General features: G+C 39.6%; 1 protein-coding gene across 9 annotated transcripts in view; it reads left to right on the forward strand.

Annotated features, from left to right (window-relative positions):
* Window positions 1-24,707, forward strand: part of Dcaf1 (DDB1 and CUL4 associated factor 1) — a 74,403-nt gene that overhangs the window by 23,318 nt on the left and 26,378 nt on the right. For all 9 annotated transcript variants that reach the window (XR_005487844.2, XM_039081571.2, XM_039081573.2 and 6 more), the window contains 7 exon segments: window positions 148-285; window positions 8,522-9,031; window positions 9,346-9,447; window positions 13,807-13,965; window positions 16,026-16,205; window positions 17,294-17,503; window positions 20,451-20,620. Coding sequence is in view for 8 of the 9 variants with exons in the window: in XM_039081571.2 (XP_038937499.1) it covers window positions 148-285; window positions 8,522-9,031; window positions 9,346-9,447; window positions 13,807-13,965; window positions 16,026-16,205; window positions 17,294-17,503; window positions 20,451-20,620 (1,469 nt within the window). In the remaining variant the exon portion in view is untranslated.

Genomic DNA, 24,707 nt, shown 5'->3' on the forward strand with positions numbered 1-24,707 from the left:
AAGCTCTCTTAATGCCTGAATCATCTCTAGCCCAACACTGAAATGTCCATTAACTTTTTTTGTCATGAGGTAGGAACCTTGGCTTATAATTTTAATCATGAAAATAGGCTTGTTCTGAATTGGGCTATTTCTTTTCCTTTACTATAGGAAGGAATTGTTGAAAATCTTTTCAAATGGGCCCGAGAGGCTGATCAGCCACTTAGGACATATTCTACTGGACTGTTGGGAGGTGCTATGGAAAATCAAGATATTGCTGCTAACTACAGAGATGAAAACTCACAGTTGGTAAGGACCTTCTTAGAGTGAGTGGTTGCATACATGCTGTCTGAACAGGCACTTTTATCAGAAGCCTCATCAGAACATTGTTGTATCCGCACTTAGATTTCTTTCCATAGTAAAGAGTTTTGATTTCACTTTTCTTTTTTACACTCAAAATTTTTAAAAAAATCTTGTCAAGGAACGTGACATATAAACCATTCTTTTTGTCCTTTCTTCATTTCTCATATCTTCCCTTAACCTTTGTGTTTTGAAGATTTTGAAACATGTAGCAAAGTTGAAAGACTTTTAGTGACTGGTCGGATCTGTACTACTTGAATGGATTATTAATATTCAATTATTGTTAGTGAAATATTAATCCAATAATAACATGGATTATTTGCTAGATTCATTATTAGTTTACTCATTAAAATTACCTTCTATTTAGATACTTTTGTAAATTTTAAAAGAAATGCAATTCAGATTGAACTCCAGATGCAAACTCCTTCTGTTTATTTGAGACAGGGTCTCTCTCTGTATCTGTGTAGTTCGGGCTATCTTGGAACTTGCTTTGCATACTAGGCTGACCCTGAATTCAGAGATCCACCTCCCTCGCCTCTGAAGTAGAGGGAGTAAAAGCTTATGCTAGCACTGCCAGGCTTCAAACTCCTTATTTTTAATGTAGAACTGTAGCATCACTCTTTATTGCTTTGCTATTTTGTTTGTTTGTGGAAAAAAAATGTTTTAAAGAGATTTTATCTCTGGGTAGCCAGTGTTGACCTTAAATTCACTGTGTAGCCTAGGTTGGCTTAAGACTGCAGCAATCCTGCTTCAGCTTCCCAAGTGTTGGTGTTGCAGGTGTACACCACTGCACTCAAGTAACGAAGAGTACCTACTACTCTTTAGTTTTGGCCCCAAACATAAGTACCTAAAAGGTTTGAAAAGGAAAACCTGGAAATTAGATTATGCAGTTGCTAGTGACATACAACGTATATTTGATAAGGTTTTGAAATCTTCAGCTTTGATTTTCGAAGGCAATTAGAAAAAAAAAAACAGGTCTGGTCTGGAGAGATGGCTCAGAGGCTAAGATCACCGACTGCTCTTCCAGAGGTCCTGAGTTCAGTTTCCAGCAACCACACGGTGGCTCACAACCATCTGTAATGGGTCTGATGCCCTCTTCTGGTGTGTCTGAAGACAGCTACAGTGTACTCATATATATTAAATAAATAAATAAATCTTTAAAAAAAAAAGGGTCTACAACTGTATTCAGCCTCCTGCCTTTTTAGGTATGATGGATAGTCTAGTCTTCCTTGGCCCAAAGAGGTCAGTTATAAATGGTGTGTTTTATATGCAAACCTTTTGGTTTGGGTTTTTTGGGGGAAAAATACATATATTTTAAATGTGATTTTTTAGCTATGGCTTGTTTCATCAAATTATAGAAATCAAATCAGCTTATATATCAGATCTTTACTATTTCCAGGTATTGAGCTAACTATGAATATTGAGTTTTCTTTATTTTTTTTATTGTATATTTTTCATTTGCATTTCAAATGTTATTTCTTTTCTTGGTTCCCTGTCCATAAATCCCCTATCCCATCCCCCTTCCCCTTTTTCTTTCTTTCTTTTTTTTTTTTTAAAGATTTATTCATTTATTATATATAAGTACACTGTAGCTGTCTTCAGATACTCCAGAAGTGGGCATCGGATCTCTTTACAGATGGTTGTGAACCACCATGTGGTTGCTGGGAATTGAACTCATGACCTCTGGAAGAGCAGTCCGGTGCTCTTAAGCGCTGAGCCATCTCTCCAGCCCCCTTCCCCTTTTTCTATGAGGGTGTTCTCCTCTCCAACAACCCCACCTTCCCGCCTCCCCACCCTGACATTCCCCTACAGTGGAGGGGTCCAGCCTTGGCAGGACCAAGGGCTTCTCCTCCCATCCTCTGCTACATATGCAATTGGAGCCATGGGTCAGTCCATGTATAGTCTTTGGATGGTGGGTTAGTCCCTGGGAGCTCTGGTTGGTTGGCATTGTTGTTCTTATGGGGTTACAAACCCCTTCAGCTCCTTCAACCTTTTTTCTAACTCCTCCAATGGGGACCCCATTCTCAGTTCAATGTTTTACTGCTAGCATTCGCCTCTGTATTGGTCACGCTCTGGCTAAGCCTCTCAGGAGATGGCTATATCAGGCTCCTGTCATATATCTTGGCTATATCTTGGCTTCATCAATATTGTCTAGGTTTGGTGGCTGTATATATTTGGACTGGGTCCCCAGGTGGTACAGGCTCTGAATGGTTATTCCTTCAGTCTCTGCTCCAAACTTTGTCTCCATATTTCCTCCTATGAATATTTTTGTTCCCTCTTTTAAGAAGAACTGAAGCTTCCACATTTTGGTCATCTTTCTTCTTGAGCTTCATGTGGTCTGTGGATTGTATCTTGGGTAATTCGAGCTTTTGGGCTAACTTATCAGTGAGTTTGTACGATGTATGTTTTTTTGTGATTGGGTTACCTCACTCGGGATGGTACTTTCTAATTCCATCCATTTGCCTATGAATTTCACGAAGTCACTGTTTTTGATAGCTGAGTAGTACTCCATCGTGTAGATGTACCACATTTTCTGTATCCATTCCTCTGTTGAAGGGCGTCTGGGTTCTTTCCAGCTTCTGACTATTATAAATAAGGCTGCTATGAACATAGTGGAGCATGTGTCTTTGTTGTATGTTGGAGCATCTTTTGGGTATATGCCCAAGAGAGGTATAACTGGGTCCTCAGGTGCTACAATGTGCAATTTTCTGAAGAACCTCTACACTGATATTCAGAGTGGTTGGGTGTACCAGCTTGCAATCCCACCAACAGTGGAGGAGTGTTCCTCTTTCTCCACATCCTCACCAGCATCTGCTGTCACCTGAGTTTTTGATCTTAGACATTCTGTCTGGTATGAAGTGGAATCTCAGGGTTGTTTTGATTTTCATTTTCCTGATGACTTTAAGGATGTTGAACATTTCTTTAGGTACTTCTCAGCCATTCGATATTCTTCAGCTGAGAATTCTTTGTTTAGCTCTGTACCCCATTTTTTAATCGGTCGTTTGGATCTCTGGAGTCTAACTTCTTGAATTCTTTGTATAGAGTAATGGTATGCTGAATATTAGCCCTTTGTATATATAGAATATTAATATTGGATGTAGGATTGGTAAAGATCTTTTCCCAATCTGTTGGTTGCTGTTTTGTCCTTGCAGAAGCTTTGCAGTTTTATGAGGTCCCATTTGTTGATTCTTGATCTTAGAGCATAAGCCATTGGTGTTTTATTCAGGAAAATTTCCCCAGTGCCCATGTGTTCAAGCTCTTCCCCACTTTTTCTTTGATTAGTTTGAGTGTATCTGGTTTGCTGTGCAGGTCCTTGATCACTTGGACTTAAGCTTTGCACAGGGCGATACAAATGGGTTGATTTGAATTCTTCTACATGCTGACCTCCAGTTGAACCAGCACCATGTGTTGAAAATGCTATCTTTTTTCTATTGGATGGTTTTGGCTCCTTTGTCAAAGATCAAGTGACCATAGGTGTTTGGGTTAATTTCTGGGTCTTCAATTCTACTCCATTGATCTACCTGCCTGTCTCTGTACCAATACCATACAATTTTTTTTTTTTTAAATCACTATTGCTCTGTAATACTGCTTGAGGTCAGAAATAGGGATTACCCTGGGAGTTCTTTTATTGTTGAGAATAATTTTTGCTATCCTGGGTTTTTTGTTCTTCAAATGAATTTGCAAATTTCTCTTTCTAACTCTATGAAGAATTGAGTTGGAATTTTGAAGGGGATTACATTGAATCTGTAGATTGCTTTTGGCAAAATGGCCATTTTTACGATATTAATCCTGCCAATCCATGAGCATGGGAGGTCTTTCCATCTTCCGAGATCATCTTCAATTTCTTTCCTCAGAGACTTGAAGTTCTTGTCATACAGATCTTTCACTTAGTTGGTTAGATCCACACTGAGGTATTTTATGTTATTTGGGACATTGTGAAGGATGTCAGTAACCTAATTTCTTTCTCAGCCTGTTTATCATTTGAGTAGAGGAAGGCTACTGATTTGTTTGAGTTAATTTTGTACCCAGCCACTTGACTGAAGTTGTTTATCAGGCTTAGTAGTTTTCTGGTGAAACTTTTGGGGTCACTTAAGTATACTATCATGTTGTCTGCAACATATTGACCTCTTCTTTTCCAATTTTTATCTCTTTGACCTTTTGTTGTCTGATTGCTCTGACTAGGACTTCAAGTACAATATTGAGTGAGTAGCAAGGGAGTGGGCAGCCTTGTCCAGTCCCTGATTTTCTTGGGATTGCTTCAAGTTTCTCTCCATTTAGTTTGATGTTGGCTACTGGTTTGCTATATAGTGCTTTTATTATTAGGTATGGGCCTTGAATTCTTGACCTTCCCAAGACTTTTAAAGTGGTGTTGAAAATTTTGTCAAATACATCCTCAGCATCTAATGAAATGATCATGTGGTTTTTATCTTTGAGTTTGTTTACATAGTGGATTACATTGATGGATATCCGTATATTGAACCATCCCTGCATCTTTGGGATTAAGCCTACTTGATCGTGATGGATAATCGTTTTGATGTGCTCTTGGATTTGGTTTGCTAGAATTTTATTGAGTAATTTTGCCTTGATATTCATAAGGGAAATTGGTCTGAAGTTCTCTTACTTTGTTGGGTTTTTGTGTGGTTTAGGCATAAGCATATTTGTGGTTTCACAGAAGGAATTGGGTAGTGTTCCTTCTGTTTCTATTTTGTGGAATAGTTTGGACAGAATTGGTATGAGGTCTTCTATAAAGGTCTGATAGAATTCTGCACTAAACCCATCTGGTCCTGGACTTTTTTTGGTTGGGAGACTTTTAATAACTGCTTCTATTTTTTTTAGGAGTCATGGGACTGTTCAGATGGTTTATCTGATCCTGATTTACCTTTGGTACCTGGTATTTGTCTAGAAAATTGTCCATTTCATCCAAATTTTCCAGTTTTGTTGAATATAGGCTTTTGTAGTAGGATCTGATTCTTTTAATTTCCTCAAATTCTGTTGTTATGTCTCCCTTTTCATTTCTGATTTTGTTAATTTGAATACTCTCTTTGTGCCCTCTGGTTAATCTGGCTAAGGGTTTGTCTATCTTGTTGATTTTTCTCAAAGAACTAGCTCCTGGGTTTGTATGTTTTTTTTTTTTTTTTTTTTTGTTTCTATATGAGTTCAGCCCTGACTTTGATTATTTCCTGCCTACTACTCTTGGGTGTATTTGCTTTTTTTTGTTCTAGAGCTTTTAGGTGTGCTGTCAAGCTGCTAGAGTGTGCTCTCTCCAGTTTGTTTTTGGAGGCACTCAGAGCTATGAGTGTTCCTCTTAGCACGGCTTTTATTGTGTCCCATAAGTTTGGGTATGTTATGCCTTCATTTTCATTAAATTCTAAAAAGCCTTTAATTTCTTTATTTCTTCCTTGACCAAGTTATCATTGAGTGGAGCATTGCTCAATATGTATATGTGGGCTTTCTGTTGTTTTTGTTATTGAAGACCAGCCTTAGTCCATGGTGATCTGATAGGATGCATGGGATTATTTCTATCTTCTTGTATCTGTTGGGGTCTGTTTTTTTTCTTTTAAGATTTATTTATTTATTATATATAAATACACTGTAGCTGTCTTCAGATACACCAGAAGAGGGCATCAGATCTCTTTACAGATGGTTGTGAGCCACCATGTGGTTGCTGGGAATTGAACTCATAACCTCTGGAAGAGCAGTCGGGTACTCTTAACCACTGAGCCATCTCTCCAGCCCTGTTGGGGTCTGTTTTGTGACCGATCATATGGTCAATTTTGGAGAAGGTACAGTGAGGTGCTGAGAAGAAGGTATATTCTTTTGTTTTAGAATGAAATGTACTATAAATATCTGTTAAGTCCATTTGGTTCATAGTTTCTGTTAGTTTCTCTATGTCTTTGTTTAATTTCTGTTTCCATGATCTGTCCATTGATGAGAGTGGGGTGTTGAAATCTCCTATTATTGTGTGAGGTGCAGTGTGTGCTTTGAGCATTAATAAGGTTTCTTTTATGTATGTAGGTGCCCTTGCATTTGGAGCATAGATATTTAGGATTGAGAGTTCATCTTGGTGGATTTTTCCTTTGATGAATATGAAGTGTCCTTCCTTATCTTTTTTGATAACTTTTGGTTGAAAGTAGATTTTATTTGATATTGGAATGGCTACTCAATGGCTACTGTTTCTTGGTACCATTTGCTTTCAATATTATAATGGCTACTCCAGCTTGTTTCTTGGGGGACCATTTGCTTGGAAAATTGTTTTCCAGCCTTTTACTCTGAGGTAGTGCCTGTCTTTGTCTTTGAGGTGTGTTTCCTGTATTCAGCAAAATGCAGGGTCCTCTTTACATATCCAGTCTGTTGGACTATATCTATTTATTGGGGAATTGAGTCCATTGATGTTAAGAGATATTAAGAAATAGTGATTGTTGCTTCCTGTTATTTTTGTTGTTCGAGGTGTAATTATGTTTGTGTGTCTCTTTTGGTGTTTTTGCAAAGGGATTATTTTCTTGCCTTTTCTAGGGGGTAGTTTCCCTCCTTGTTGTGTTGGGGGTTTCTGTCTATTATCCTTTGTAGGGCTGGATTTGTAGAAAGATATTGTGTAAATTTGGTTTTGTCATGGAATATCTTGGTTTCTCCATTTATGCTATTTGAGAGTTTTGCTGGATATAGTAGCCTGGACTGGCATTTGTGTTCTCTTAGGATCTGTATGACATTTGCCTAGGCTAGCTTTCATAGTGTCTGGTGATTAGTCTGGTATAATTCTAATAGGTCTGCCTTTATATGTTACTTGACCTTTTTCCCTTACTGCTTTTAAAATCTTTCTTAGTTTTGTGCATTTGGTCTTTGGACTATCATGTGAGGGGAGGTATTTCTCTTCTGGTCCAATCTATTTGGAGTTCTGTTGACTTCTTGTATGTTTATGGGCATCTCTATCTTTAGGTTAGGGAAGTTTACTTCTATAATTTTGTTGAAGATATTTACTGGCCCTTTAAGTTAAAAATCTTTATTCTCTCCTATACCTATTATCCTTAGGTTTGATCTTCTCATTGTGTCCTAGATTTCCTGGCTGTTTTGTGCTAGGAGCTTTTTGCATTTTACATTATGTTTGATGGTTGTGTCGATGTTTTCTATGGTATCTTCTGCCCCTCAGATTCTCTCTTCTATCTCTTGTATTCTGTTGGTGATGCTTGCATCTATGACTCAAGATCTCTTCCCTAAGTTTTCTACTTCCAGGTAGAAACCTTGTCTCCCTTTGTGTTTTCTTTATTATTTCTGCTTCCATTTTTAATTCCTGGATGGTTTTGTCCATTTCCTTCACCTGTTTGGTTGTGTTTTCTTGTAATTCTTTAAGGGATTTTTGTGTTTCCTCTTTAAGGGATTTTTACTTGTTTATGTTGTTGTCCTGTATTTCTTTAAGTGAGTTATTCATGTCCTTCTTAAAATCCTCCATTATCATCATAAAATGTGATTTTAAATCCAAATCTTGCTTTTCCAGTGTGTTTGGATATCCAGTGTTTGCTTTGGTGGGAGAACTGGGCTCTGATGATGCCGAGTAGTCTTTTTCTTTTGCTTAGGTTCCTGAGCTGCCTTTCACCATTGGGTTGTCTCTGGTGTTAGCTTGTCTTGCTGTCTCTGAAAGTGGCTTGGCCCTCCTGTAGACCTGTTTTTTTTTTTCAGCTGGATCTGGGAACAGAGAGCTGCTCCTGGGTTTGTGTGTCCTGAAGCCTCCAGGCGGGTCACTTGGAGCAGAAGAGTTGATCTCACCTCTGCTCTCTGGTGTATCTGCGCTCCAGGTGACTGGCTTTCTGCTCTAGGCGCAGGCAGAAACCAGAAGGTTCCTGACTCTGACTGCTCCTGATAGTTCCTGTATCCAGAGGGCACTAGGCAGGTTCCTCTTAGGCCAGGAATGTGAGCAGAAGTGGCCATCTCCCCTGAGCTGTCAGGACTGTTCACTCTTCTGAGAGTCTAGGTCTCTCCCCCCATGGATTGGGTTTAGAGCTTGAGTTTTCTTTAATAGAAAGTAATGTATAATAGGCTGTTTGCAGTGGCATGTTCCTGCAAATCTTAGCATTTGAGAGGCAAAGGCAGGAGTAAGATTTTACCTCATAAAGCAAACAAGAAAACTTATTTAATTAGAATCATGTAAACTAAAATTTAGAATAAATACTTTTTTTCAAATAATTGTTGCTAGGTGGCAATAGTGCTTAGAAGACTGAGGGAGCTCCAGCTTCAAGAAGTGGCTTTGCGGCAGGACAACAAGCGTCCAAGTCCACGGAAGCTCTCTTCGGAACCCCTTCTGCCTCTGGATGAAGAAGCTGTGGATATGGACTATGGTGACATGGCAGTGGATGTTGTGGATGGAGAGCAAGAAGCTTCTAGAGATATGGAGATCTCCTTTCGTCTTGATTCAAGTCACAAGACCAGTAGTAGAGTGAACTCAGCAACTAAACCTGAGGAAGGAGGATTAAAGAAAAACAAGTCAGCAAAGCATGGTGACAGAGAGAACTTTAGGAAGGCCAAGCAGAAATTAGGCTTCTCATCTTCTGACCCAGATCGTGTGTTTGTTGAGCTGTCTAATAGCAGCTGGTCAGAAATGTCCCCCTGGGTAATCGGCACCAATTATACCCTCTATCCTATGACTCCTGCTATTGAGCAGAGACTTATTCTTCAGTATTTGACCCCTCTAGGAGAGTATCAGGAGGTAAGTTATTGGGATAACACACTGTTGGACATTTTGGGACTATTAAATTTACCTCTAGGGCATTTATGATTAGACCTTACTCCTCGACACAGTCCTAACTCTACTACAGAAAGGTCTTCATCTTAAATTAATAAGGTCTTATGCAGGTCACTCCTGATTAAGGTTTGTTTGGTCAAAGTGTATTCATAGAAACCTGATATGTGAACATAGGAACATATTTTTAAGGGGATGTTTAATTTCTTTTGATATTCTTCCTAAAATACAGAGAATGTGAAAAAGCTACAATTTAAGACTTTTTTTGGTCCTCATTTCAGTTACTTCCCATATTCATGCAACTTGGATCTCGAGAACTGATGATGTTTTATATTGATCTGAAACAGACTAATGACGTCCTGCTTACTTTTGAGGCACTCAAGGTAAAGTTCTCAAAAAGAGTAGGTCACCGAGTATTTTATTAGTACTGATGTTTATGAAACTTATGTGCAGTGCTGTTGGTATAGTAGTTCCAGTCTAACACTTGAAAGTAAAGTGTCTCTGATGAACTTGTTTCATTTATTTAGTTGATACTGGGTCTCAGTCTGTGGCCTAGGTTAGCATGGAACTCATATTTAGATCTGGTTGGCCTTGAGGTTACACCATCCCTCACCTTCTTTGATAATGGGATTACATGTGTGAGCTAGTACATGCCTGGCTTTAATTTTTCAAAATTTTTAGTTAATTTTAATTAAGTGAACCCATATGTCACTAGTGTCTTCTGTATCAAACAGAGTTTTATTCAGTCCCTAGACATTTTCAGTTTGGATGAGATCAAACAGAATTTGAATAGTATGTGGGATGGTGTATGTGTATTGTCTATGTGTCTGTTTCTGTCAGTCTGTTTGCACTCAGTGGTTATACCATTAACAGTGTAATGGCATTGGAGGTCTGGGCTATCTATGTTTGGTGGTTCAGAAACGCTACATTCATTTACAACATCGATTTTGAACAAGATGCAGTTGGAGAGTAGCTTTGGATGTTTACTTGCTCTCTTTGGAATTAAAATGGGTATAGTCATGCATCTGTTTCTATACAAAGGTGTGTGTGTGTGTGTGTGTGTGTGTGTGTGTGTGTGTGTACAGTGTATGAACAGAAAACAACTCAAAAAGAGAGATCCTTAAAAGCAAAATTGGAACTGGAACAATGGCTCAGCAGTCAAAACTACCAAGTTTGACCAGGTGGTGATGGTGGTGCTTCCCAATACTTGGGAATCAGAGGCAGATGGATCTCTGAGTTCGATGCTAGCCTAGTCTACAATGAGTTCCAAGACAGCCGGGGTTACACAGAAAACTGTCTTGAAGAACCCAAACCAAATCAGACAATAACAAGTGTGGTTTTCAGCACCCGTAGTTGGCAGCTTATAACTGCTTTTAACTCCGGCTCCAGGCTAAATGATGTCCTCCTTGGGCGCCCACATAATACGTTGAATACATATTTACTCTCTCATTTGCTCGAGTAAACACATATCCACACATACACCCACAGAAGCACCTACGAGTGCACCCCCACTCATACATGGGTGCACAGATTCTGGGTGTGAGCTGGCTGGTGATGCATACCTTTAATCCCAGCTCTCAGGAGGCAAAGGTAGGTGGAACTCTGAGGCCAGCTCCGTCTATAGATGAAGGACAGCCAGGGCTACACAGAGAAACCCTGTCTTGGGGAGAAAGATCAATGGATCTATCTATCTATCTATCTATCTATCTATCTATCTATCTATCTATCTATCTATCTATCTATCTATCCTCTCTGTCTCTGGGTTTATTTTGTTCAAAAGGAAGATTCAAGTTCTGTAAGAGAAGGAACAGGTATTGAGTCCAATAGGAACAAAGTGGGTTAAAAGAAAATTGAGGCTGGGTATGCTAGTCATACTACTAATATTAGTACTTAGAAGGCAGAAGCAGACAAATTTCTTGAGTTTGAGGCCAGCCTGGTTTACATAGCAAAGTTCCAGGACCAGACGGTATTCAAAAAGAAAGGAGACAGGATCTGCCCACATTGTGAGGTGAAGTGGGTTTGTAGATGGTGAGGTCCCAAATAAAATTAGTTTTTTTTTTAAAATATTTATTTATTTAGTATTCTGTCTGCCTTCAAGTATGTCTGTAGGCCAGAAGATGACATCAGATCTCCTAACTATAGGTAGTTATGAGCCATCATGTGATTGCTGAGATTTGAACTCAGGATCTTTGGAAGAACAGCCAGTGCTCTTAATCTCTGAGCCATCTCTCCAGCCCTGAATTTAGGTTTCTTTTTTTTTGGTTCTTTTTTTCGGAGCTGGGGACCGAACCCAGGGCCTTGCGCTTAGGTTTCTTGATAAATGTTAAGCCTGCTTATTGTGTTTATATACTTATTTTGTGATTGTTATGATATTGTCATGAGAAAACCATGTGGCCTAAGTTCCTGGAAGCAGATACCTAGTTCAGGTGCTTCTTGAGGCATGCGTTGGATGGAAGAATGGTAGAGGCATGTTTGACAAAAAAGGATAAGGAAGGAAGGAAAGCATTTGAGTTTTATGTAAGACAGTCCAGGTCAAGGTGTTGAGAACTTCTAGAGGGTGTACCTATTAATGATGCCCTTGACCTTACCCTCCAAGTCTGTAATTACAAATCTGTATTCTCTTCTAGAAACAGGAGGGGGAGCTCTAGTTCTCCTGAGGCCCTGTGTTCAGAAATAGGAAGAACCTCACACTTTTGTTGTATTCTGTGTTCTTAAAATTACACAGATCATTCCCCTCTGAGAGGCTGTAGGAATTGAACAGGAAATAAAACTTAAAAGTTAAAAATTTAGTGGGTGTGGTAGTTTTTTCTTACAATCTCAGCTCTGGGAGGCAGGGACAGGGTTCAAGACAGCATCTAGAGCCACTGAGATGTCTGGCAGGTTAAGGTATGTGTTGCCAAGCCTGATGACTTAAGTTTGATCTCTGGGAACCACATGTTGGACGGACAGAACCAGTTCCTGTAGTTTATACTTCGACCTCCACACATAACACCACAACCAGTCACATGATAAGTAAATATAACGAAATATCTAAAATTTTGAAGTTTTAATATTTTGAAATGCATTCTGATATATCCAAATCCACTTTTGATACTTTGCTCAAGGTTGTTTTTTGGGAGTCTAATACCGGCATCTGTGAGGTGGAGGCCAGCTTGGGACACATAATGAAACCTTGTTCTAAAAAGTTTTTTTATTTTGGGGGCTGTATTGAAAATAAATAGAAAAGAAAACATTTTGGATTTTATAAAGTCAGTAAACTTGGATTAGAACACTGAGGTGAGTATATATGAAAAATTAAATTGGGAAGGTTAGCAAAAGTCATGCACTAATAAAATGATTGTAAAATTGTGCCATTGTTTAGAGCCATGGTTATCACCCTTTGTGTCTGTAGGGTACTGGGAAAACCTAGGCCTTGAGAATGCTGTGCAAGTCCTCTACTGGGAACCTGCATCCTTCAGCTCTTTTTTTCACTTTTGAGATAGGTTCACATGAAGTCCCTAGGCTGGCCATGTAGTGTGGCTCTTCTGTCTTAGCCTACTAAATTGGTGAGATTAGGCTAGCACTGCTACATGCAGTTTACTTTTGTTTATTTGACTTTTTTTTTTTTTAAATGGAAGATGCAGCAATAGTCAACTAATGCTATTCACATTAACCTGGCAGTGGTGGATGTGAACATTCTTCGCTGCCTACCCCAGTGTTCTGGGTTCCTGAATGAAACACCTACATGCAACCTTATATTTTAATATACCTTAAGCAGCTCAATGGCTGGACCACTCCCAACCTTCATGCAGTTAGCCCACTCCCTATATTCCTGAATTATTACTTAGTAAAACCTATATTCCGTCCTGACTACGCCCTCCTGGGCCACAGTGCCCAACTCTTACATGTTGGCTGTGTCTCTATCCTGTATTTTTCAGGCCTGCTCTTTATTCTTTTCCTGCATGGCCGTTCTAACTTCTTCCCCTCTTGGTCTCTTTGCCCTCAAATCCTAAAGTCCCACCTGTCTCCCTGCCCAGCCATTGGCCACCAATAACTTTATTTACCAATCAGAATCAACTGGGAGTAGGGACCCTCAGCGTCTTACATGTAGATTCTTGTGTAATTCTGGGAACCCAGTTAACTTGTCATACTAAATCCACAATAGAAGAGTTTATTTAGCTTACAGTTTGAAGGGATAAAACAGTCCATCACATAGGGAAGACAAGGCAAGGCATGGCAATAGGTAGCTCCATGGTAGCAGGAATATATAGCTGGAATTTTTTATCTCCCCACATCTGTAAAAGAAGAAGTAAAACTTACAAACAAAAAACCCCAAACCAGGTTTATTGTTTGACTGCATACCATACAATGGTAGGCAGTAACAAAAATACCACAGGTGGCCCACATTTCTTGTTTTCAATCTGCATATTAATTAACCTTTGGTTTGCTGAGGGTGTAGCTCATTGGTGCAGGTCATGTTTAGCAAGGCCCTGGGTTCTATTCCTATTCTTCCTCTATGCCGTGACAGTCTTTGAAAGATGAACATGTTTTATGTTAGGAAGGAAAGAGGGATGTTGTAGAGTTTTAAATTCTTTTCACTTTTATTCCTTTTTCCTATTTATTTTCCCTTTATTCTAGCTTTTCTTTTGTAGACGCTGATTTTCTACTCAGTGACTCTTTATAGCAGCTTACTATTACGTTAAGAGATTTGTGATAGTTGTTGATTTTTCTACTGTAACGTGTGGTGTGTCCTTATTGTTTAGCACCTAGCATCTCTCCTGCTCCATAACAAATTTGCCACAGAATTTGTTGCACATGGTGGAGTACAGAAATTACTGGAAATTCCTCGTCCTTCTATGGCGGCAACTGGTGTGTCCATGTGCTTGTATTACCTGTCCTACAACCAGGATGCTATGGAAAGAGTAAGTCTAGTCCATCCAGGTGAAGAGTTGGGATTTGATGGGGATCATCAGTTTAAACAGCACATTCACAGAACAATGTTTGGATAAGATGAGTAGTTGAAAAGATGAAATTCTTATGAAAGACATGTGACTGTGTAGTCTTCATAAAGTAACCTAAAACGTACAATTGTTTAGAAAATTTCTGACTCTACTGAGTAAGTGCAAGACAGATGTTCTACAAGCTTTATTTGCTTTCTGTGGCTTTGTGGCATTATTAGTAGCAGCCGGGCACTTTCCATCCATCTCGCAGTAGAGCTGTATTATATTTTTAAGGCAATTAACTGTAAAAACAGGTGGTGCTTATATGTGTTAAATAATTTGTGATGGATCATAACTAATTCCAGTTATCATTCTTAATTTGAGTCTTTTGTTTTTTCATTAAGTCTGCCATGTTCATGATCATCTTTTTAAAAAGTGAGTGGGTTGTATATTTGAAAAGTGATGGTTCCCCTGGGGTTTTCTTAGAGAGGGCTTATTATTTCTGAATCACATTTTGTATAATATATGACTCTGTGTGTGTGTGTGTGTGTGTGTGTGTGTGTGTGTGTGTGTGTAAATGTGTGTAAAACCATGGCTGTCCTGACTCACTCTGAGGCCTAAGAGGACATCCTCAAATTCAGAAATTCAGAGATTCTCCTGTCTCTGCCTCCCAAGATTTACTTATTTATTTTATGTATACAAGTACACCGTAGCTGTCTTCAGACATACCAGAATACCAGAAGAGGGCATCAGATTCCATTACAGATGGTTATGAGCCACCATGTGGTTGCTGGGAATTGAACTCAGGACCTCTGGAAGAGCAGTCAGTGCTCTTAACCACTGAGCCATCTCTCCAGCCCAGCATATTACTTTTTTTTTTTTTTTTTGGTTCTTTTTTTCGGAGCTGGGGACCAAACCCAGGGCCTTGCTCTTCCTAGGCAAGCGCTCTACCACTGAGCTAAATCCCCAACCCCAGCATATTACTTCTTAAGTTAAGCTGATGATTGTTTTGAGTGTTGTCTTTGTTCATTTCTTAAGATAAATCTAGTTAAAATTTACTTTTTGTGAATAATAAGCTGTTTATATGCACAAAGTTAATTATGGCTAAAAGAGAGAAAAACGTACCAAACAAATGTTTCTAGGGAATGCTTTATGATTGATTAAGCGAATGTGAAGCATGCACATGAGTCAGTGCTCACGTACACAACACTTATAGACTTGGTATCAGTAATAGGCTCAGAGCCCCTCCACCCTCCTAGTTTTTTCTTTTTTCCTTGATAGGGTTTCTCTGTGTAGTCCTGGTGGCTGTCCTGGAACTTGCTTTAATTATAGACCAGGCTGTCCTTGAATTCAGAGATCCACCTGCCTCGCTTTCTGAGTACTAGGATTAAAGGCCTGTGTCACGACTGCCTAACAACTCAGCCACTTTTAAGAATGTCCTTGCTGGGTGTGGTGACTTAATCATTTAATCCTTGTACTTGGGAGGCAGAAACAGGTGGATCTCTGTGAGTTCCAGGTCAGCTAGGGCTACCAAGTGAGATTGTATCTCAAAAGAGAAGAAAAGTCCTTAACTTCTTCTTTTTTTTTTTTTTTTTTTCTTTTTTTTCGGAGCTGGGGACTGAACCCAGGGCCTTGCGCTTGCTAGGCAAGCGCTCTACCGCTGAGCTAAATCCCCAACCCCACTGAGCTAAGTCCCCAACCCCTTAACTTTTTAACTTCCATGAGCCGCTTTATAATTGTTAAGCAAGATTTACTACTTAGTATATAGATACTAATATAGTATATAAATTTATATAGTATATAAATACTTGGTAGATAAATGCTCAGTATATAGAGTTATTTAGAAGCATTAAATGATGTAATTTTTGGTTCTAAGTAAGTAAATGTAGGTCATTTTTAGGTTTGGAACACATTTTCTAGAATTGACTTAGAGTGATCACTGTATTCTGTAAACATTTGTATCTACAATGAATTTTTCATTCCTTCTCAAAGATACCTTTGCCCCAGATGTTAAAAGATATTTATATTTTATTTTTTTGCAGGTTTGCATGCATCCTCACAATGTTCTATCTGATGTGGTGAACTATACCCTATGGTTAATGGAATGTTCTCATGCTTCAGGATGTTGCCATGCGACTATGTTTTTCTCAATTTGCTTCTCATTCCGGGCTGTCTTGGAGCTGTTTGACCGTTATGACGGTCTTCGTCGGCTGGTGAATTTGGTGAGTTTCTTCCATTGGCTCTTCAGTTAGCTGTAGGGATCCTACTTGTTTAGGTTATTCCAAAAGACATTTTGTAGAAGAAGGGAAATTTCTTTTTGGTTATTTGCATATAGGTCTCATGTAGCCCCATCTGGTGTTAACTGGGTAGCTAAAGATGACTTTGAACTACTGCCTCTCCTGCCTGCAGTTCCCAGTGCAGGGATCGCAGGTATACCGCCCCCAGCTGGGAGAACATCTCTGATGGCAGTTTTGGGTGGTCTGTGTATAAATTGTTTTCTTCTTTATGAGTTTTTATTTATCTCCTCTGGTCTTTTGATGCTGAGCATTGAACCCAGGACCTTTCGCACATTCGCTGTTCCACTGAGCTGCAGCACTCCGCCCCGTCCTCTTGCCTGTGTCTTTGGTGGTTGGAGAATTTATCATGCCATTGTAGGGTCCCCTCCCACCCCTAAATTTTGACATAGTAATTTTGTAGGAGCGTTGTTGTGTTAATCTTAATTTATCTCTTACCTTTTTGAAATTGTGTCAGTTTTTCTTGCTCCTGTTTCCCAAGTGCTGGGAGCTGGAATCCAGTGTGGGCTACCACACAATGTACCTGGTTAATTTTGATGTTTTCAAATGGCAACAATTTTAGGCTGTTGTAGCTTTCTTTTCTCTTTCATTTTGATTTTTTTTTTTTTTTTTTTTTTTTTGGTTCTTTTTTTCGGAGCTGGGGACCGAACCCAGGGCCTTACGCTTCCTAGGTAAGCGCTCTACCACTGAGCTAAATCCCCAGCCCCTCATTTTGATTTTTAAGAGTTTGTCTGTAGCTCAATTTAGCCTTGAATTTCCTATGTAGATTGTTTGGCATGGAAATTAATGCTTTCTTGCTCAGCTTCTCAAGTGCTGGACTGCAAGGAAATGCCCCCTTCTCTGAATATATTTTAATATAATTTATACTGTTTGTTCCATGTGACTGTTAGCATGTTGTACTTGGATATACGTTGGTATGTCAGTACTGTTGAGCAGAAACATTTACCAAAGTCTTATCTTTTTATTTTCTGTGTTCTTTTCCCCTCCTTTGTGATCTTATACTTGTTTACTAATAGATCAGTACTTTGGAGATTTTAAATTTGGAAGACCAGGGTGCACTTTTGAGTGATGATGAAATATTTGCTAGTCGCCAAACAGGAAAACATACCTGCATGGCTCTGCGCAAGTATTTTGAGGCTCACCTGGCCATTAAATTGGAACAAGTCAAGCAGTCACTTCAGAGGACTGAGGGTGGTATTCTTGTTCACCCCCAGCCTCCATACAAGGTAAGAGGGTAGTAATGTATTCATGTGTTTAATTTTATTTTGAGTATGATGACATCACTCCTGTGATGAACACCATTACCAAAGCAGTTTGGGTGGAGAGGGTTTATTTGGCTATGCTACCATCTGACTGTTAGTCATTGTAGGACGTCAGGAACCCGGAGGTACCAGCTGATGCAGAGGCCATGGAGGGATGCTGTTTACTGACTCGAGCTGGGGGATTGGTTCATGGGCTGAGATTCTCTTTTGCCACAATCTGATGTAGTTTTTCATTTGTTTTAGAATTTTTCCACTTGAATAGATCAAACATGTCATATGTTTCTTACCTGTTTCATGTCTGGAAACACCATGACTGACTGGCCAGTACTAAAGGTCTATGAGTCCTGTCAGCATAAAATCACTTTGCCTTTGCTGTCCATTACAGGTCAATCCATTATGGACTTTACTTTGTCTATGCTGCTCATTACAATAATCATTAGCTCCTCGCCTTTGGCAATAAGGTACTGCCACCTGGCCCTGCTACTCTGAGGTCCAGTTAAACCCATTGGATTCAGTTCATCCAGCCCAGCAGCAGTATCTCCAACCCTATTGCCTGGCGTAAGGAAAGGTGACAGTAGAGCTCTACAGATGGGCTGGTGCCCCTCTCACAGTTTTGTGCCTTACAGGATTAGTGATAGGCCTGTCTTCTGGCCTTCCCATTGTGTGAAGGATTAGGTTTTAGATAAACTTTGAGAATCTGTGAATTCAGAATTCCCAGTCTCAGTAGAGTCCTCCCACAAATCTCTATTCCAAGTTAGACAGTCCCATTCTTTACCAGTTAATGCTCTTACTTTAACACCCTCAGAGCCTGGGACTTGAATTTTTTTCTTTAGTTCAGCCAATCTAATATAAGGGCTTTTGTTTGATTTTATACAACTTAAGCTCTTTGGCTGCTGGAGAGAAGATTCTCTTTCAGGGCACTTAGAACTCTATTGCCTGTTCATGTCCATCTGGAACTGATTATTATCACTGAGTTAATTGTTGTCCTGCACTATATTCTGAGGTGCTGAAGTTGGTTAATTTTAACACTGAGCTCAGTCCTATCCTTTGTTAATTTATTCAGAGATGCTAGGAGCAACAAAGCAGCACCATCATTTTCCTTACATTTTCCAGAAAGTGTCAGAAGTTTTTATACCACCAGGGTTGCTCTGTGTAGCCCTGGCTGTCCTGGAACTCACGAAGATTCACCTCCTCTGCTTCCAGAGCGCTGAGTTGAAAGGTGTGTACCACCAGCAGCTCGTTTAAAGTTTTATATCCAGAGTCACCAAATCCATTACCTCCCACAGTCGGTGAATCAGGATAATCAAATGCTTTTGCCTCCTTAAGTTTGTAAAATACCATGATCTGTCTCTCCAAGCTTTCAGGAGAGGCTTTAGTGACTTGAGGGGATTCAATAACTGCAGATGTTAACAAATTGGAAAGCCTGTTCCAGATAATTAAAAAGTTGATTCTTACATTTCTATTGCTGTAGAACCATTTCTGATACCAAAATCTGTGCTCTGGGTTTTCTAGAAGAACATTGAGTGAAAACATATTCATACCCTCTCTCTCTGGGGATTTATTAGAATGGCTTACAGGCTGTGGTCCAGTTAGTTCAACAGTGTCTGTCTACCAACAGAAGGTCCCAGATTTCAGTAGTTGTCCAGTTCATGAGGCTGGATGCCTCAGCTGGTCTTCACTATATGACAGAAGTAGGTCGTAATGCCAGAGAAGGAATGGAGCAAGCAGGTAGAGCAAAAGCTTCCATTTTCCATGTCCTTTATGTAGAGGACAGGAGGATATAGGATATATAGTATATAGGCTCAGGATGAAATGTGGATTTTACCACTTCAAAAGATCTGGATTAATGATATATCTTCTTATTCTAAAAAATCCAGATTAAAAGTGGGTCTTCCTACTTCAAATGATTTAATTAAAAAAAAAAAAATCTCGGGGTTGGGGATTTAGCTCAGTGGTAGAGCGCCCTGGGTTCGGTCCCCAGCTCCGAAAAAAAGAAAAAAAAAATCTCATAGGTGTGCCCAGCTGATTTCATTTTAGTTAGTTCCAGATGTAGTTAAGTTGACAACTGAGAATAGCTACCACACAAGGTCTTTATTATGTAGATCAGGCTGGCCTAGAACTCATAGAGCACTATGTGCTTCTGCCTCCCAAGTGTTAGGATTAAAGGTATATACTGCATGCTTAGCTAACTTTTAGTGTGTGTGTGTGTGTGTGTGTGTGTGTGTGTGTGTGTGTGTGTGTGTGTGTGTATGTGTATGTGTATGTGTGAGAGACAGAGACAGAGAGACAGAGACAGAGACAGAGAGACAGAGACAGAGATAGAGAGAAAGAGAGACATCGTTCAAAACCATGCTCTTACATTTGCCAGGTAAGTGTTAATAGAACTATATCCTGATTCCAAATGCAGTCTTAAAAGTTAGTATGACTTGCAGTAATCTGAAACTTTCTTGGAGACAAGTCTGTAGGATATATATATATCTACATCATTTTTGCATTTTTACCTGTCCTGTACAATTGAAAGCGGAGGGAATAGATGAATTTCAAGGACCTTTTTTGTTTCCACTTGTGAGTCATTACTTGTCCCGCACACTAGAACTAAAGGATGGATTGAGTTGTGAGTAAAACCACTTGCTTTTGTGGAAAGTACTAAGCACTGCTGAATTTCTTTTTGGAAAGGATGTTTCCATATATATCTTGCTCTGTGTCAGTTTGGAACTTACTTGATAGGTTTAGGATCAAGATTAGTGTCTGCATGTTTCAAAATCACAAGCTGAAGAGATATCTCTTTAGTGGTGCTACTTTCTCTTAACCTTCATAAATATGCACAAATTAACCTTTCAGATTTTTGGTAGGCATTTATTAAGTAGATGATACAATTATGTGTCATAATTATATACACTTCTTCTTATAGGCATGCTCATATACTCATGAGCAGATTGTGGAAATGATGGAGTTTTTGATAGAATATGGCCCAGCTCAGCTATATTGGGAACCTGCTGAAGTCTTCCTCAAGCTTTCCTGTGTGCAGCTCTTACTGCAGCTTATTTCCATCGCCTGCAATTGGAAGACCTATTATGCAAGGTAGGATTAAAGGTTTCCCCTGAAGTTCCTAAGACATAATACATGACATGTAGTGCATGATTAACAAGCTGCTGTTGGATTGAAGTTTTATATTTGACACCGAGAAGGAAGTAGCTTAAGTATGAAAGTGATTTTTAATTTCTTATTATTTAACTTTTTTTTAAATGTTGTGTGTGTAGTTGTATAAGCTTATGTGCCTCGCGTGCAGGTTCTGGAGGAGCTGAAGAGGTCATCAGGTAACCTAGAATTTAGAGTCAGATGGTTGTGAGGTACTGTGTGGGTGCTGGGACTTGAACCCCTGTCCTCTAGAAGAACAGCCAGTGCTCTTTGCCCTTAATCTATTAATTCAAACCTCTTATTTAACTGTTATATATTTGAGACATCTCACTACATAGTCCCGAGTCCTCATTGAACACTTTGAGGGTTACAAATAAGGCTATATGCCATGATACCCAGTTATAAAGTGATTTTTTTTTTAATTCTTTACTTGTTTATATATAGAGTGTGTGTGTAAGTCAGAAGTCATCTCACAGGTGTTGCTTATCTCCTTTCACAGTGTGAGTTCCAGGGATCAAACAGTCGGGTTGGTGGCAAGTTACTATATCTGCTCATCTATCTCCCTTGCCTCCAAAGTGTGACTTTTGTTTTAAACATTTCTATACCATCCTTCCCTCCTTCTCTCCCTCCCTCCCTTCCTATCTATCTTATCTATCAGTCTGTTTATTTATTTGTGTGGGTGCATATTTGTCAAGGTGAATATTTGGAAGCAGGGATGTTTGTTCTCTCCCTCCCTCTTCTCTATCCTTTTCTCATTCATTTCTACTTCATCCTCCACTCCCATTCCTCCTTCTCCCTTTTAAAGAGTTAGGCCCAGTTCTTTTTAAACTTGAAATCCTTCTGCTTCAGCCTTTCTCCCAATGCTAAGAATCATAGGCAGAATCTGTCCCCATAACTGAGTCTTAAACTTTTTTTTTTTTGAGACAGGGTCTGGCTGTGCTGGAGCCTAGGAAGGCCTCAAACTCAGAGTTGCCTGCTTCTGCCATTAAGACAGTGAAGGAAATGAAAGGGATCATGGAGTATTATCTCTGAGTGTGGTATACTTTTAATCCCAGTCCTTGGTCTGCAGAGTGTGTTGTAGAAATGTTCAGTCCTAATCTGTGGTTTCTGCTCTGCCTTTAACCATTTAGTTTCAGGAATAAAGACACAACCTTTATATTTATACTAAGCCTTAATCATCACAAGAGCTGAGCAGGTATGTATCCTCTATGCTATTATGTCTGTTCCCCAGCCAGTAATCCCATTATATAATTTGTTGTGTTTCACTTGGGCTGCTCTTAACTCCAGTTAGCCAACCCAAGTGGCCATTATTTTATAACTCATCTAACTCATGGTAGCTTTCTCTTCCCTCTTCCACCTCCTCCTCCTCCTCTGTTGCTTGCAACCCCAACCAAGATCCTTGGGGGCAGGTATAAGAAAGCACAGATTGAACACAGATTCTGGGAGTCAGGCAAGTGGCAAAAGCAGACTGGTTTAATGCAGGAACTTCGATAAAACTTTATACTTCCTCCCAGCATTTCACTAGCTCTCAAGTAGCCAGATGTGCCACTGTTTCTCCCTCATTCACTCGCGCCGTCACCTGATTCTGTGGCAGTGGTCTCTAGCCACACCCACAGATTCTAGGTAGGCTCACAGTTCCTGCAAATAATGTTAATGCTCCTTCCTCCTCTTCATTCTCTTCCCCCTCTTTTTCTTTTCTCCTCTTCCTACTCTTCCTCTTCTTCCCTTCCTCCTCCTCTCCTGTCTCTGTCTGCCTAACTATTGGCTGTCAGCATCTTTATTTATCAATCAGAAATAACTTCTGGGCAAAGTTACATAGTGTCACTTGGGTCTACCTGTGGACTCTGGTTTCTAGGGCAGTCAGGTCTTGGGAGCCATACTTCGCATTACAATACAAAGCAATACAGAGGGAGTTCCAGGACAGCCAAGGCTACAACAGGGAAACCCTTGAAACTGTCTAAGAATTGCTAAAGAATGGTAGCCCTGACTCAAATAATACGCAAAAGCAAAGAACATTTATTAGCTGAATTTTCTGCATGCATTTGGGAATGGAGGCACCTACAGGGCTCACAGGCCCAGCCTTTATTATTAGGGGAATTCCAGGGAGGGGTATGCATCTTTTTACCTTGCTCGGTTAGCTCTATTGCTAGGTCTAATTCTCCAATCGGTGAGCTCTTGGGCAACCTCCCCAAGGGATTGCTGAATCATTTTAGCCACCTAGTCTTACTTCAGGCCAGATAACAAGGTCTTCTCTCATTGTCAGTCAGTGGATGTGATTTGATGACCACAGGTTCTCTGGATCCAGGCTCTCATTTCAGGGAAACAGAAATTTAGACCTAGTCTCTCAAACTGCCAGTTTGCAGCCTGTCATGATGTCAGCCTGGCACTGGCTAGCTGGATCCTCTTACCTTGTCACCACCCAAAGGGTGGGTGGGTGGGCTGTTTGAGAGAATATCTTTTTTGCTAAATTCAGATATACTAAATCAAATAGGTTTCTTTTGGACTAGCTATTCTCAAACTTTCTGGCCTTAGAACTCTTTACCATATTAGATTAGAAACCATGCTGCACTAAGGCAGGTGGTGGTGGCCCATGCCTTTAATCCCAGCACCTAGTAGGTAGCGGCAAGCAGATCTCTTGAGCTAGAGGCCAACCTTGTCTACAAGGCAAGCTCTAGGACAGGCAGGACTGTGGAGAAAAACAAACCTGTTTCAAAAAATCTAAACAAAAAAGGAATTATACACTACCCAAAAAAATTGTTTTGTGTTATAATTATTAGTGTTTTTTATACTAGAAATTAAAATATATAAGTATATTGGAGTCCTTTGTACATGCTACCACTGAGGTACATACATATCTGGCTTTTGGTTTTTTCCTTCATTTTAATTGTTTATGTATATGGATATTTAGTTTGCATCCATGTTTGTGTACATGTGTGCAGTGTACATGGAAGCCAGAAAAGGACATTGGGTCCTCTAGAGATGGAGTTATAAGATGCTATATATATGCTTGGAATCAAACCTGGGTGCTCTGAAAGAGCAGCCAGTGCTCTTAACTGCTGAGTCATTTCTCAGCCCTTGCCTGTTATTTTTTTGAAACAGGGTCCTATTATATATAATTAAAGACTCGGAACTACCTATTATGCCCAGGTTAGCCTTGGCTTAGAATCTTTCTGCTTTGCCTCTGAGTAATGAAATTATAGGCATATAATACTATTTCCAGCTATGTTAGTCTTTTACAGTTTGCTTTTTCACATTAATATTTAAAATGCTGTATTTTTGTACTGTAGTTTAGTCATGATTGGTGTTTGAGGTGTGTAGAACGCAGGTTATAGCATATCTTCACTTTCACTTTTACTAGATGTTGCAAAGGTGTAAATGTGATTGCAAAGTGATCATAATAGTTTCCCACCTTCTTATAAATGTTTGGTACTTTGTATTAGTTTTGTGTCCTATATTTTCTCTTTCATTTAGTCGTATTTTGAACTTTTTCCTGTGAAATGCAGTTACAGGGTAGTATGCCCCAATTGACTTTTGGAATATTTAGATTTTAAGTTTTTAGATTAGTGATTCTCAACTGATAGCTTCTAAGTACTCTAAAATCAGAAAGAAATGAAATTTGAAGTGATTTTGGTCCAGAGCATTTTGGATCATGAATTTTAGGGGATACACAAACACTTGTTTCTCCCTCTTCATTATTTTCTTTTGCTCACAGGGTCTCTTTACATAGCCCTGGCTGTTCTGGAGCTCACTCTATAGATGAGGGTAACTTCAAACTAACAGAGATCCGCCTGCCTCTGCCTCCTAAATGCTGGGATTAAGTGTTGCTCACTGTGCCTGGCTCTAATTATGTTTAAAAACAAGAAGGTAGGGAGCTGGAGAGATGGCTCAGTGATTAAGAGTACTGACTGCTCTTCCAGAGGTCCCGAGTTCAAATCCCAGCAACCACATGGTGGCTCACAACCATCTGTAATGGAATCTGATGCCCTCTTCTGGTACTGGTATACATAAAATAAATATTTTTTAAAATATT

This window comes from Rattus norvegicus, chromosome 8 (assembly GCF_036323735.1).
Source record: "Rattus norvegicus strain BN/NHsdMcwi chromosome 8, GRCr8, whole genome shotgun sequence".
Taxonomy (NCBI): domain Eukaryota; kingdom Metazoa; phylum Chordata; class Mammalia; order Rodentia; family Muridae; genus Rattus; species Rattus norvegicus.